General features: G+C 39.3%; 1 protein-coding gene across 1 annotated transcript in view; it reads right to left on the reverse strand.

Annotated features, from left to right (window-relative positions):
• Positions 1 to 406: 406 nt before the first annotated feature.
• Positions 407 to 15,813, reverse strand: part of SMIM13 (small integral membrane protein 13) — a 31,595-nt gene continuing 16,188 nt past the window's right edge. Inside the window, exon 2 of the mRNA XM_036257396.1 lies at positions 407 to 3,383. Coding sequence (XP_036113289.1) covers positions 3,196 to 3,383 — 188 coding nt within the window. The 3' untranslated portion in view covers positions 407 to 3,195. The remainder of the gene's footprint in view (positions 3,384 to 15,813) is intronic.

The raw sequence follows: 15,813 nt of genomic DNA on the forward strand, positions 1-15,813 counted from the left end.
TTGATAGAAACATTAAAAACCTCATTTAACAGTGCTACACAAATATTTAGTGTTTTTTGGCATTTAAGTCAGAGTAATGTTATCAATAAATACATTTGATACCATTTTCACAAGAGTTTCAGAGGCAAAGAAAACGATTTGGGAATGGTTAGTTGAGAAGGAAATGAAAAGCAACCTACCAATCCTCAATTTGAGGATTACTCCTCAAAAAATGGCATACTTTATCAACATCATTAATAATGAGTATTTGGACACGACTAATACTTGTATGCATTTTTAATGCTCAGGACCTTCTGAACTCTAAAATTAACCACAGGCTAGTCCATCTCCTACTGAGAAACTGAAAATACCCATATAAAGTTCTGCTAAGTTCAGTTACAAAAGCTCTAAACGGGAGTGGGGGGGTGGGGGGGTGGGGGTATAGGTCAGGAGGGCAGAAACACTATACCACACAAAAAATTCTGTTAACAACTATTTCTCTTACCTCTTTTAGTGGCCTGAGAAATATGTACTATAGTGAGTGTATTGGGGGCAGAGTACAGAGGAAAATTAAGGTTTCAAGCAAAGGGATTCATTTGTAGAATTTTCATATTAGCATCAGTGATTTCTTTTAACTCTCCTAAGAGTTAAAACATGGTAGGGTATGAGCTATTTATATGCTTTTGGGTATTTTTCCCAAATAAGTAAAGCAGAACTTTACTTATTTAAAAAATTCTACTTAAAAAGACATCCTTGAAGTATAAATATTAATAAATAATACCAACATGTATACCTTTACAAGGATTCATTTGTTTAATTTGTGGATGATACTTGTAAGCTTTGGGGGTTACATCAGCCATCCAGTCTTTAATACTGATACAATATGGAAGCACTCCAGCTACTTAAAGTTTGTCGGCAACTATTATTATCTAAACCTAAGATATCCACTGTACAGCCGAATCCACAGCTCAAGATATTAGACTATGAAAAATCTGATTTAATCCTCCCAGTACCAAGAAGCTTTTTAGGCTTTTTTTCTAACTGATGATCAAGTTTTAATGTGATATTTAGCTAGTAGGAAGCACTGAAATTAATGCTAGTGTCAGTTTTTAATCCCTACAGTCACATAAAAATTGCATCCAATGAGGAAATGAAGACAGAAAGATCATGCTCCACTCTCAGCTGCTGGGGATCTTCCCACAGCAAATACTTAAAACTGAAGTTGTGCTCTGTGAATCCCTCTCCGTCCACACAAAAGGCTACAGGACAGCAGCGTGCACCAGGAATACCGCTTGGGGCAGAGCAAGTGAACTGCTCATCAACAAACAAAACTCTGAGCATGAAGTACGAGGCGACAGACATAATCACACACATAAAACACAGGTGATCTTCTGTGATGACTAGCTCTTTAAAAACATATAAAAAGAACTTGAATTAATAAAATAAGTTGGCTTTGCAATTCACTCTTGTACAAAGCAGGTAACATTAAACAGGCAGGTTCTTTAATCCTTATCTCTCCCCCAGTAAACACTCAGTCCAAAGTTCAATGAAGACAAACGTGTGAACCTACCAAGAGTCCTTTTATAGTGAAGTGGGCATTTCACCCACTCCATTTTTTCTCCATGCCCAGTCTCTCTGAGATCTTGTCACTGAGCTGCTGTTGGTGGAGTACATTCTCCACAACACATGGCCTTGAGCATGAAGTCCGCCCATACAAGAGGAGTGACTCATGCTATCTTCTTAAAGTAGAGACAGTGCTTAGATTCCAAAGTTACTACTCTGAAGTCTTGAATAGGTTGCCAAAAAATGTGTCTCATACAGGGTAACTATTTTAACAACATTATAAGAGTCAGATTAAGTTAGCAATAATTGCTATCCTAGAAAACCAAATTTACAAATTATTTTTTATATAATCTAAGATACCATCACTTGTAAGATGCACCATATGTATCACTAAGGAAAAAGCACAGGCAATTAAACTATGACACAATGCTTTCGTATCATGTAGACTATTTTTTATTTACCGAAACAGAGCCCTTCAGTTAAACAGATTTTTATCACATTAGTCTTGTGCATACGTGTTATGAAATAAACTGGTTAGGTTATAACTATAACTTCATATTCCAAGTGCAACTTTTCTGAGTCATTTCTTACATCAGTCATCGATATCTGTGTTCTTCACACAACGGCGCCCCTGGTGTCATCAAGAGCACCAGGGACACAGCATTTCCTGACAGTGTTTCTTGAGAGTGCTCCACCACTGTCTTTTGCTTAATGTCAGCAGGAGGCTTTGGACAAAACCTGTTTGGTGCCTTGACAACGGTCCTGCTTGACACGTGACCCGATCACACCAGCCTCTCGTTGCTTGGGATTGTTTCATCTATTCCAAGGGTTTTGGCAATTTCTCCCGCCTTCACTGCACTACTTAGGGTGTGGCAGGCAATCCTTTTGCATGTGTCTCAGTGACAAAAGTAGTACAGCTTTCTCTACTTGTAAGTATCCTCCCTTCGGAGGCCGGTAAAGCATTTTGTTGTTGCTTTACAAAAAAACGATGGAATTGTGGTCATTCCTCCAGCGACAGATATTTGCTTCGCTAATATCAAATGCGTACGCCCCATGGCTCTGTTTCCTCGCCTTTCTGCATACACAACTTCGTTTCAGTGCTCACTCATAGTGTAATCTTTTAGAAGATATTTTAAACTGCCAATTAAATCTGACACGTGACACTAAGAACCCAGTGGCGATGCTATGACAGGCTGTGAGCTCACACACACAAAGGCTAGGATAATTACATCAACTATTGCCTGGCTAACCATAATGGTGAGATGCATCCCAATTTCAGAAAAGTTAAAATGTGTGTGGGGGGCACAGCATAGAACAAATAAAATACACTTTTCAAGCCTGTAACGTTTAATTGCTTCACACAAGTGCAAATAATAATAATAATAATAATAATAATAAGCTCAAGAGCCAAGGAATAAGTATATAAGTAAAAGCTAGTAAAGCAAAAGATTATCTTTAAGATAAAATCTGCAATGGTCCGATTTGGTTTAAATTCCCTTTATTTTCATATGGCTTACATGTAAATCTTTTTTTCTTAACTGGACTTGAAATCCAAGTAAAATGTTCTTAATGTTTTAGCAACTGCAAAGCCAAGTCACTGAAGACAGAGGCTCCCACTGCCTTCACCATGCACGCGCACAGGCGCGGCCGGGGTCAGTGGCCTTCGTCAGCAGGTGCCCTCCTCTGGCGAGCAGATCTGATCCTGTGCGGAGACGATGGAGCGTCCTCTTCTGTTTCAGACCCTGAAGGCTCATGATCTCCCTCCTGAGAGCCCGTGTCTCCCACCAGTTCCCGCAGAAACTTGAATTTCGATAAAAAAAGATGCCATACAAAATACCAACCTAAAGAGAGACAAAAGCATTAAGAATAATTATTATACAATGTTATCAATTGACAACATTCCAGTTAATTGTGGGGGTTATATTACAAAACAATATGTATAATATAAATAAATGTATGTGATTGCAAATATATATTTATACAACAAATACTAAGCATTTACTATGGACAAGGCATAAGGATAAACTCTGACCTTATAAACGAATGGCAAAAACAGTTTCTGCCTTTACAGAACTTAGAATCCAAGCTTGGTCTATCTACATTAAAATTATAATGAGCTTATCATACCTAAATAAAAGTGTTTATTATATTAAAATAAAAATTTGAGAGTTTTTTTTCTTGGAAAGAAGGAATACACTTTGCTATTTACTTGAAAATTCCTACTTCAATGCTAATATTTACTAAAAGCAAGTTTTCTTCAATAAGAATACAAAAGAAACAGCCCTGGCCAGTGTGGCTCCGTTGGTTGGAGCATATCCCATACTCCAAAAGGTTGTGAATTTGATTCCCAGTCAGGGCACATACCTAGCTTGCAGGTTCCATCCCCAGTCAGGGTGTGTACTGGAGGCAACTGATCGATGTTTCTCTCACATCAGTATTTCTTTCTCTCTCCTCCTCCTTCCCCTCATTTCCCTTGTCTCTAAAACTTAAATAAGCATGTCCTCAGGTAAGGACTAAAGAGAAAAAATACAAAAGAATCAATTGCACTATGGTGAAAACTTATTAGGACCAAGCTATTCACAAGTTTCTAGAAATAACAAATTTTCACAGAAAATTAATATTTTCTTTAATTACACAATGAAAGAATAAAGCCAGAACACTGGTACCTTAAGTTCAGGATTCTAAAAAGATATAGTCTTTTCATGTCAAAATGATCACACTCCTTTTGAATAACACTCCTTTAAAAATTACTAATCAAGTTTTGCTTGTTTGTGCAGTTAAGTTTACTACGTTTTGGAAGCCCGCTAATAGGAAAACAATAAAGAAGTGACTTTAAACTCGTTTCATAGAAAAGCAATAAACCATGGCATATTTTGATAACTGGTACTTCATAAAAACAAATCCAAACAACTCTTCTAACCCCAGCACACCAGAACAAGAATGGTCAACTTTATGGAAGTTTCTAATTTTACTTGTTTTTTTTTCTTATGATCTCTGGGGGTGGGGTGCGGGAGGAGGGGGGGATAAAAATGGTTAACATAAACTTCTTGGTATTAAAAGACTCAGAGATTTAACCCATTTCTCAAGTCTCTGCATTCCTCTAAACTTGAGCGCTGCATGCTAACTGAACCACCACAAACGTATTGTGGTCAACTATGCGTTTAGGTAAGGCACCTAACTTTGTAAAACAGTAAGTATTTTAACGACATTCCAAACTAGCAAGCTCTCTTTACCCAACATTCTTTGTAAAACTAGGCACAGCGAGGAAGAACCGTGGAGAGAGTCAGGAGTGCTAGTTCTGACTGAAGACTTAAAAACCGATTTTGAGGAAAAACTGAGAAGTTATCAAAAGGACTTAAGGTGCCTGGCATTTTGTAAATGCTCAGCTGACATTAGCTGTGGTTGTCCTCTGGGCAGTGACTGCCAGTTTGTTGTTAATTACCTTTTTTAATAACTGAGATACAGCCTGGCCAGTGTGGCTCACTGGTTGAGTGTCAGCCCATGTACCACAAGGTCTCCAGTTGGATTCGTGGTCAGGGCACGTGCCCAGGTTGTGGGCCTAATCCCCAGTCGGGGGGCATGCAGGAAGCAGCCAATCGATGTTCTCTCCCATCGATGTTTCTGTCTCTCTCTCCCTCTCCCTTCCTCTCTAAAATCAGTAAAGAAAAAAAATTGTTTAAATAAATAAAATTGAGACACAATTCACATATCATAAATTATGCCTTTTTAAAGTGTACAATTAAGTGATTTGGAGTATATTCACAAGGTTGTGCAACCATTTTCTAACTCCAGAAATTTTTCATCAAACCCAAAAGAAACCCATACCCATTAGCAGTTATGCCCTATTTCCTCCTTCCCCCAGCCCCTGGCAACCATTAATCTACTTTTCCATCTCTATGGATTTGCCTATTCTGAGCATCCTATATACAGGCACACCTTACTTTATTGTGCTTTGCAGGTATTAGGTTTTTTACAAATTGAAGGTGGGTGGCAACCCTGCACCGAGTAAGTCTATTGGTGCCATTTTCCAATAGTTTTTGCTTATTTCATGTCTCTGTGTCACATTTTGGTAATTCTCACAATATTGTAGACTTTTCTATCATTATTACACTTATTATGGTGATCTGTATTCAGTGATCGTTGACGTTACTATTGTAATTGTTTAGGGAGTCATGAACCATGCCCACATAAGATGGCAAACTTGATAAATGTGGTGTGTGTTCTGACTGCTCCACCGACCAGCCGTTTTTCCCAAGCTCTCTCCTTTCTTCTTGGGCCTCTCTATTTGCTGAGACACAACAATACTGAAATTAGGCCAATTAATAATCCTATAATAGCCTCTAAATGTTCAAGTGAAAGGAAGAGTTGGACATCTCTCACTTTAAATCAGAAGCTTAAAATGATTAAGCTTAGCGAGGAAGGCCTGTCAGAAGCCGAGAGAGGCCAAAAGCTAGGCCTCTTGTGCAGTGAGCCAAGTTGTGAATGCAAAGGAACAATTCTTGAGGGAAATTAAAATTGCTACTCCAGTGCGTCCGAGACAACTTCAAGCATATCAACATTCGTGCCATGGGGGTGCTGGAAGGAGAGAGGGCATGAAATTGAAAACCTATTTGAAAAAATAATGACAGAAAACTTCCCTAACTTGGTAAAGGAAACAGACATACAAGTCCAGGAAGCACAGTGAGTCCCAAACAAGATGAACCCCAAGAGGCCCACACCAAGACACATCGTCATCAAAATGCAAAAGGTTAAAGACAGAGAATCTTAAAAGCAGCAGGAGAAAAGCAGTTAATTACCTACAAGAGAGTTCCCAAAGCACTATCCGATGATTTCTCAAATGAAACTATGCAGGCCAGAAGGGAGTAGCAAGAAATATTCAAAGTGATGAAAAGCAAGGACCTATTACCAAGATTATCCTTCAAAACTATCATTTAGAATCGATGAAATATGAAGAGCTTCCCAGATAAGAAAAAGCTACAGGAGTTCATCACCACCAAACCAGTATATGAAATGCTAAAGGGTCTTCTTGAAAAAGATAAAAAATATGAACATTAAAATGGCAATTAATACATATCTATTAACAATCGAACAGAATGAACAAGCAGAACAGAAATAGACTAACAGAGACAAAGAACTTTTTGTTCTTTGCTGAATGGGAGGAGAGTTGGGGGGTGGGTGAAAAAGGTGAAGGGATTAAGAAATACAAATGGGTTATTATACAGTAGTCATGGTGATATAAAGTACAGCATAGGGAATATATAGTAAATATTATTTTAATAACTAAGTGTGGTGGTACTGGATGGGAACAGGATTTATTGAGGTGATCACTTATTAAGTTATATAATGTCTGGTCACTGGGGTGCACACCTGAAACTAATATAATAATGTATGTCATTTATAATTGAAAATTTAAACATTTCCTTTTTTTTTCCTTTTTTTTTTGTTTGTTCAGACAGAGTGGGAGGGAGGGAGAGAGAGAAATATCGACGTGAAAGGGACACATCGAGTGGCTGCCACCTGCACGACCCAACCAGGGCCGGGGACAAACTGCAACCAAGATACGTGCCCTTAGCAGGAACCGAACCTGGGTCTCTCGGGACCTCAGGCCAACGCTCTAACCACTGAGCCAAACCAGCCAGGGCTGATATATATATTTTTGAAGTGCTACTCCAGTGAACACATGAATACGAAAGCAAAGCATGCTGATACGGAGAACATTTTAGTGGTCTGAATAGAAAAATCAAACCAGTTACAACATTCCCATAAGCCAAAACCTAATCCAGAGCTAGCCCCAAACTCTCTTCAATTCTATGAAGGCTGAGAGAGGTGAGGAAGCTTCAGAAGAAAGGTTTGAAGCTAACAGAGGTTGGTTCATGAGGTTTAAGGAAAGAAGCTGTCTCTGTAACATAAATGCAAGATGAGGTACCAAGTGCTGAGCTAGAAGATGTATAAGTTATCCAGAAGATTTAGCTAAGATAACTAATGAAGGTGGTACACTAAACAACAGATTTTCAATGCAGACATAACAGCCTTATACTAGAAGAACGTGGCCATCTAGGACTTTCAGAGATAGAAGTCAATGCCTGGCTTCAAAGCTTCAATGGACAGGCTGACTCTCTTGTTAGGGGCTAATACAACTGGTGACTTTAAGTTGAAGCCAATGCTCATGTACCATTACAAAAATCCTAGGACCCTTAATAATTATACTAAATCTTACTCTGCCTATGCTCCATAAATGGAACCATGAAGCCCAGATGATAGCACATCTGTTTACAACATGGTTTACTGAATATTTCAAGCCCACTCACTGTACAGACCTACTGCTCAGAAAAAAATATTCCTTTCAAAATATTACTATGGGTTGACAATGCACCTAGTCACTCAACAGCGCTGAAGGAGATGTACACAAGATTAATGTTGTTTTCATGCCTGCTAACATAACATCCATTCTGTAGCCCATGGATCAAGGCATAATTTTGACTTTCAAGTCTTATTTAAGAAACACATTTTGCAAGGCTATAGCTGACATAGATAGTGATTCGTCCAATGGATCTGGGAAAAGTAAATTGAAAACCTTCTGGAAAGCATTCACCATTCTAGATGCCATTACGAACATCCGTGATTCATGCATGGAACAAGGTCAAAATACCAACATTAACAGGAGTTTGGAAGAAGTTGATTTCAACCTTCATGGGTGACTTTGAGGTGCTCAAGACTTCAGTGGAGTTAGTAACCAACTGTGAATGTGGTGAAAAAAAGCAAGAAAACTAAAATTAGAAGTGGAGCTTGAAGATGTAACTGAAATGCTGCAATCTCATTATAAAACTTTAATGTATGAGTTGCTGCTTCTTATGGATAAACAAAGAAAAATGGTTTCTTGAGATGAAATATCTCCTGGTGAAAATGCTGCGAAGACCGCTGAAATGACAACAAAGAATCTAGAATATCATATGAACTTAGTTGATAAAGCAATAGCAGGATTTGAGAGAATTGGCTCTAATTTTGAAAGAAGTTCTACTGTGGGTAAAATGCTTTCAAACAGCATCTATGCTACAGAGAAATAGTACACGAGGGTATGAGTCAACTGATGTGGCCAACTTCACTGTTATCTCAAGAAACTGCCACAGCCACCTCAAACTTCAGCAACCTCTACCCTGATCAGTCAGCAGCCATCAAAGCTGAGGCAAGACTCTCCACCAGCAAAAAGATTACAACTCATTGAAATCCCAGATAATGTTAGCATTTCTTAGCAATAAAGTATTTCTCAATTAAGATATGTACCTTGTTTTTATTAGACATAATGCTATTGCACACATAATAGACTATAGTATACTGTAAACTAACTTAAAAAGATACTCATCTGAGAACATTTTGCCATTTATCTTCAGATAGAGTGGGAGGGGGAGAGAGAGAGAAACACTGATGCAAGAGAGGCACATTGACTGGTTGCCTCCTGCACTACCCCGACCAGGGCCAGGGACAAACCACCACCAAGGTGCATGCCCTTGACTGGAATCAAACCCGTGACTCTTTGGTCTGCAGGCCGACGCTCTTACCACAGAGCCAAACCAGCCAGGGCCTGAAATGACTATGTGTGTACAAGTTTTTACATGAACATGTTTTCATCTATGAGGAGAACTGCTGGGTCATCTGGTAACTTTATGCTTAACCATTTGTGAAATTGCTATTTTTTCAAAGCAGCTACACTATTTTACATTCCCACCAGCAAAATGTGAAGTTCCAATTTCCCTACATCCTCACCAAGACTTTTATTGTCATCCTGGCAGATGTAAATTGTGGCTTTTATTTGTATTTCCCTAATGACTAAAGATTTGAACATCTTTTCATGTGTCTATTGGACATTTGTTTATCTTCTTAGAGAAATGTCTAATTCCTTTGCCCATTTTTAAAATCAGGTTGTTTTTCTTTTATAATTGAGTTGTAAGAGTTCTTTACATATTCTTGACACTAGACCCTTATCAAACATATGATTTGTGAACATGTTGCCATTCTGACGAGATTGGGTGCGTTCAGGGTGGTACGGCCGTAAACCATTTGCCATTCTGTAGGTTGTCTTTTCATTGTCTTGATAATGTTCTTTGAAGTACAAAAGATGTTAATTATGCTAAAGCATAATTTATCATTTCTTCTTTGATGAAGTCCAATTTACCTATTTTTTTCTTTGGTTGGTTGTGCTTCTGGTGTCATATTTAGGGAACCACTGACTAACCCCAGGTCATGAATATCTATGTATTCTTCTAAGGGTTTTAGCTCTTACATTTAGGTTTCTGATCCATTTTAGTTACTGTTGGTATGAGAGAGAGGTTCAAATTCATTATTTTGCATGTGGAAATCAAGCTGTTTCAGAACGACCTGCTGAAAAGACTGTTGTTCCCCCCAACTCCATTAAATTATCTTGGAAACTTTGTCAAAAATCAAATGACCGTAAATGTTACAGTTTATTGATGGACTCTCAACTCTATTCCATTGATCTGTATGTCTATCCATATTTTCAGTACCACACCATCTTGATTACAGTTGCTTTGTATTCAGTTTTGAAATTGGGGTGGTGGGGGGGTGGGAAGAGATAAACCACAGAACTTATATGCATGTATGCATGACCAATGAACATGGACAACAAAGCCAGGGACGGGGTGGAGGGGAAGGGGAGGAGGGTGTCAATGGGGTAAAAAAGGAGAAACATCTGTAACAAAAATAAAATTAAAAAATAAATAAATAAAATAAAAGAAATCAAGTATAATCCCATCAACTTTGTTCTTTTCAATGGTGTTTAGGCTATTCTGAGTCCCTTGTATTTCCATGTGAATTTTAGAATTATGTTGTCAATTTCTGAGAAAAAAAAAAAGGCAGCAAAAATTCTGAAAGCAATTGCATTGAATCTGTAGATCAATGTGCGGACCTACACTGTTTTTTTTTTAACACTTCTCTGTACTTACCAAAATTTTCCACAAGGAATACATATGTTTTTGATAATCAGGAAAATGAGGAGAAAATAAGTCAGAAACTATTAAGTAAATCATAAATATTCTGTAGACTTATAATATGCTTTAAATAGCCCAATGCTATTAAGTGGCTTAAATTAATAAAGCCAATTGATTTCAACATATACTAAGGAAAACCATAAAATCTTAGGTTAGTTTTGAGAACCTCATCTAAGTCAAAAGAACTCATTTACCCAAGGTACTATCCTAGAGATTATGTTTGTTTTTTTTTTTTTTTTTTATCCTCACCCGAGGACATTTTTCCATTCTTTGTTCAGATAGAGTGGGAGGGAGAGAGAGGAACAGAGAGAGAGAGAGAGAGAAACATCGATGTGAAAGGAACACATCGAGTGGCTGCCACCCGCACAACCCACCAGGGCCAGGGACAAACTGCAACCGAGGTACGCGCCCTTAGCGGGAATCGAACCCGGGTCTCTCAGGACCGCAGGCCGACGCTCTAACCGCTGAGCCAAACTGGCCAGGGCGATCCTAGAGATTATGAAAGTGAATTTACCATGAGGGAAATTATAGTCAAGCTCAAAGAATAGAGTCTTAACTTCATAAAGATCAGATTCCAAAAGTGGCTACAAGGCATAAAATGACCACAAAAAAAAGTAAAAGAGGTTACTGGAGGTCTTTTGACTGAGAAGAAACTACAGTGGAAGGGCTGTCACCAGTGGAGTTCCCACCATGAGATACTGCAGTGCCCTTGGGATGATTAAGAGAAAGCAGTCTCCAGCATGGACATCTATAAAACAAGGAACTGCAGATAGCTGTACAGTCAATTTTGGGAGACATGAGAGCATTCAGCTAGAGCAAACTCTCTCTTTCCCAATTTTAATAAAACAAACAAAAAAAATGTTTAAATCACTGCAGCAACCAAACAATGTAAGGGATTCAACTGAAGTCAAAATTCAGAACATGATGGCCCGCGAGAGAAACTCCGGTGTGGAGCAGCATGCTAGGGCCACTACCTCCACACTCACCACTGCCCTCCGCGCCAGCTAAACCACTCCGCTCCATGTCTGCCTCATCTTTACCCCAAATGTGGAGATAAGCAAACCTGAAGAGTATGCTTATTTTTTCCTTTTCTCCCTGGGTGTACAATATGCGAGGGTAGGGGGTGGAGGGGGAGCTTATGGATAGTGACCCTGTTTCCCACAAAAAATCGTGAGGTAGTTCCCCTAACATACATATGGAGTTCATCTGCTGGGCAGCCAAAAAGAACAAATATCCACTGTGCTTGGTTTTTACAATGGCTACTGTAATGATAGGGTGGGAATGCAACGTTAAGGGATAAATTGTAGTGTTGATAAGAACTGCTGTAGTGTTCACTACAGTGAGGGAAATTCAACAAGTTGTCCACCAAGGAAAATGACTAAGTTCTAACACAGCTGTAATGGGGGGGGGGGGGGGGGAGGGAGGAGATGGGAGGAGGGTGTGGGGGAGGGAGATTTCCATATCACAGTACCCAGAATCAGTAAAATCAAATGCTTATACAACAGACTGTTGATCAGAGTGTTAATGGTCTGAACAAGCCCTGGCCGGTTTGGCTCAGTGGTTAGAGAGTCAGCCCGAGGACCGGAGAGTCCAGGTTCAGTTCCCGCTAAGGGCACACGTACCTCGGCTGCAGTTTGTCCCTGGCCCTGGTTGGGGTTGTGTGGGTGGCAACCACTCAATGTGTCTCTTTCATATTGATGTTTCTCTCTCTCTCTTCCTCCTTCTCTCCCTCCCATACTATCTGAAGATAAATGCAAAAAATGTCCTCAAGTGAGGATAAAAAAAGGTCTGAACAAGAAATGACACTAAAAATTCCAGGCAGTCTGAATGGAAGAACTATACACTATACATGTACAGGGTTGGGCAAAAGTAGGTTTACAGTTGTATGTGAAACAGTGTTTATTCTTGTATCATTACTTATTAATTATTGTTTTATTTTTCATATGAACTGTAAACCTACTTTTGTCCCACCCTGTATTTTGGACAAAGAACCATTATTAAAACCCCAGTGGGTACATACCAGGAAAAGCATGACTTAGCAAAAAAAAACCCCACAAAAATTAAGAGAGCTACTACAGCACAAGATAAAACTGCTAATAAAATGTTCACTGGCTATGTTAATTAGATGTGGAAATAATAAGAGCTAACTTTGGGACAGGTTCTACGAGGAAATGCTTTGCATATACCATTTAATGGCCAAATTGTAATTTAACTAAACCGTCCCTTCACATACTTCTGGTGTGTCACAATCCCTGTGGCTGATTAGTAGGACCCTAATCTATTCATCTATAGTATTTTACTTGTAGGGATCTTATGATAAACACAAAGTAGAAAGTCATGTCATACACATAGTCCATCTGCTGTTACTTTAATAAAACAGCTTTTAGTTCAAGTAACAGAAACCCTGGCTTAGTTAGCTTAACCAAAAAGGGGAAAATTGTCATAGCTTATGGAAGTGTCTCACAGAACACATGGGAGGAAACACTCTTACTAGGGACTAGAACTAGGCCCTTACAGATACCATTCTCTCAACACTGTGTTTCTCTCTGCAAGCTTGCTTCACTTTCTTCAAGGCTTCTTTGGCACATAGCTGATTTTTTCCAACTTTATATGACTTTTCATATACTCAGAAAAACAGTCTAGAATCTCTGTCCCAACTTGGGTCAAGTGTCAGTCCCAAGACCAATATGTATCACCTGGGTTAGGTTTTGGGAACATAACTGTAGGGCCTATCCCCGAGAGTCCAAGAGTGATTTTCGAGATTGGAGAGGAGTGGTTAGGATAGCCTCGAGAGAGAACTCCAGGAAAGATGTCTCCTCTACTTTTTAAAAATATTTTATTGATTGATTTTAGAGAGAGAGAGAGAAACATCGAGTTGTTGTTCCACTTATTTACCCATTCATTGGCTGATTCTTTTATGTGCCGACTGGGATTGAACCCACAACCTAGATGTATGGGGACAATGATCTAACTTAACTGAGCTACCTAGCCAGGGCCAAGTCTCCTCTTCTTTTCTTAGACAATAGGTTCCTGAAGGATGGTCTCCACTAAAGGAGTCACCTCCCCCACCCCCAATTCTCTGAGCTGGCTGGTAATTCTTTTGTTGGATAAAGTGTAACCAAAACCTAAGATTTTCTTGGGATCTGCCTCAATTCCTTTAAATTCTCAACACCATGTGACCTTTGATGAATGTTCACACAGCAAGAGGTCTTCAACCTCTCGAGAAGAACTGGGTAGGGGTGAGGTGGGATCAGATGAGGCTAGAGTCATAGGTCCCTTTTAGAGAAAAGGACACATGTAAATGCAAGGGAAGTTCAAAAGCTCTTAATATACAATGGAATGGGCTCAGTTGAAGATATGGATTACCACATTACAGTCATTCACAAGAAGACTCACTCAAACTGGATACTCATCATATGCTACTAGGGAGCATTGAGAAACTACAGATTCCTAACAACTTATTCCAGAATTCCCAAATTAACCTCCAGGGATTGTGCTTACTCCTTTTTGAAAGCTCCCTAGATTGTTCTGATGCACACACAGGTTTGGAAAAGAGAAACGGAACACAGAAACATGAGTGCTGTTGCAGATCAATTATGAAGACTGGCCAAGGAAAAGGATAAAGGGATTAGCAATGGAGCACCACTTGGGAAGAGATGAAATAAGAGTTCACCAGATTACCTATTTGAAAAGATCCTACTTCAGAAAAGGCAGCAAAAGCCCCCTTAGTATGTAGTAATTGGACAGAACATATAAGGGGGAGCTGTACAGAAACTGCCCAGGTATCGCTGATGGGAGGGGGGCAATGCTGCAGGACAATGGATGGATGTGTAATGAATGATGCAATGAATGGTCAGACGTTGGACATAAAGAATATGTTCCAAGTAGAACTGTACAGTCTGGTTAAACAGAATGATTAATATAACATTTATGTATTCAAAGTTCATTCTCTTATATATTATGAATGTAAGAGAAAACAAGTGGAAAGTTACATAATACAAAATGAAACACTGCATTCTTTCTACATGTTACTGGTTGTAAGAGAGCATCAAATAGGAGACAGGAATATGCTGTGGAGTGTGTGTTGGAAGGGGGAGAGACAACCACAGACACAAGGGATAGAATCACCAGTTCACTCTGACTTACCATAAGAATAGACCAACTTAATTTGGACTCTGGGCTTTAGTGACTAACTTCTCTTGGGTGTGTTTATGTGTCTTTTACTAAAAGGGACTTACTTGCTGTACCCTACATGCCTACAGCAGACAGGACTTCTTGTGGAAGAATAGCTCATAAAATTCCTCCACCCAGACTTGATATGCAGATACCAGAAACTCCTTACTTACAATTATTCTGTAGAGCATGTGTCTTATACATTGTACTGGGATTTCGCAAGAAAATATAGGAAAGGAGAGAAAAAAAAGGAGAAGTGGGGTGGTATGGGAACAGACTGTCTACAATTATATGTACTGTAATCAGAAATTTCTGCTGATCATGAAAATAAGTATTGCGGTTTTTCAGTTTAAAGGCAAGTCTGTGCCTTGCTCCAGTCTCACACTGATAAGCACTATAAGAAAAAATGATGGTAATAGAGGGTATGACTTCTGGGATAAGCAAAGGAGCACTCACTAGTGTGTGCCAGTAACTAAGGGTTAGCTTACACAATGAATTATACTATACTGAGCCCCGTTCATTTGCCATGTCACTAAGAATATCAAAAGAAATATGTCATAATCATTGCCCTATACATTGTTTCTCTATGCAAGATAAATGTGACGGCAGCAGAAGGGTAGTGATGAACTTGAGTGATGAACCCTCACCATCAACACACCACAAACCTAGGGGAATAGTTTTAACAATAGAGTTCACAGTTCACAAAGTGAACTACATTCAACATTCTTACACTCAACATCTCATTTAAGCCTCCTAATATCCCTCTGAATTAATTCGACTAAGAATCATCCCCAATTTCTAGATAAGAAAATAAAATTCAGCCCTGGCCAGTTTGGCTCAGCAGTTAGAGCGTCAGCCTGCAGACCAGAGTCCTGGGTTCGGTTCCACTAAGGGTGCATACCTCGGTTGCAGTTTGTCCCTGGCCTAGTTGGGGTCGTGTGGGCCTCAGTTGGAATCGTGTGGGTGGCGGCCATTCGATGTGTCTCTCTCACATCGATGTTTCTCTCTCTCTTCCCCCCTCTCTCCCTCCCGCTCTATTTGATAAATGCAAAAATGTCCTCCGGTGAGGATTAAAAAAAAAAAAAAAAGGCAATAA

This window comes from Molossus molossus, unplaced genomic scaffold (assembly GCF_014108415.1).
Source record: "Molossus molossus isolate mMolMol1 unplaced genomic scaffold, mMolMol1.p scaffold_m16_p_12, whole genome shotgun sequence".
Lineage (NCBI taxonomy): Eukaryota > Metazoa > Chordata > Mammalia > Chiroptera > Molossidae > Molossus > Molossus molossus.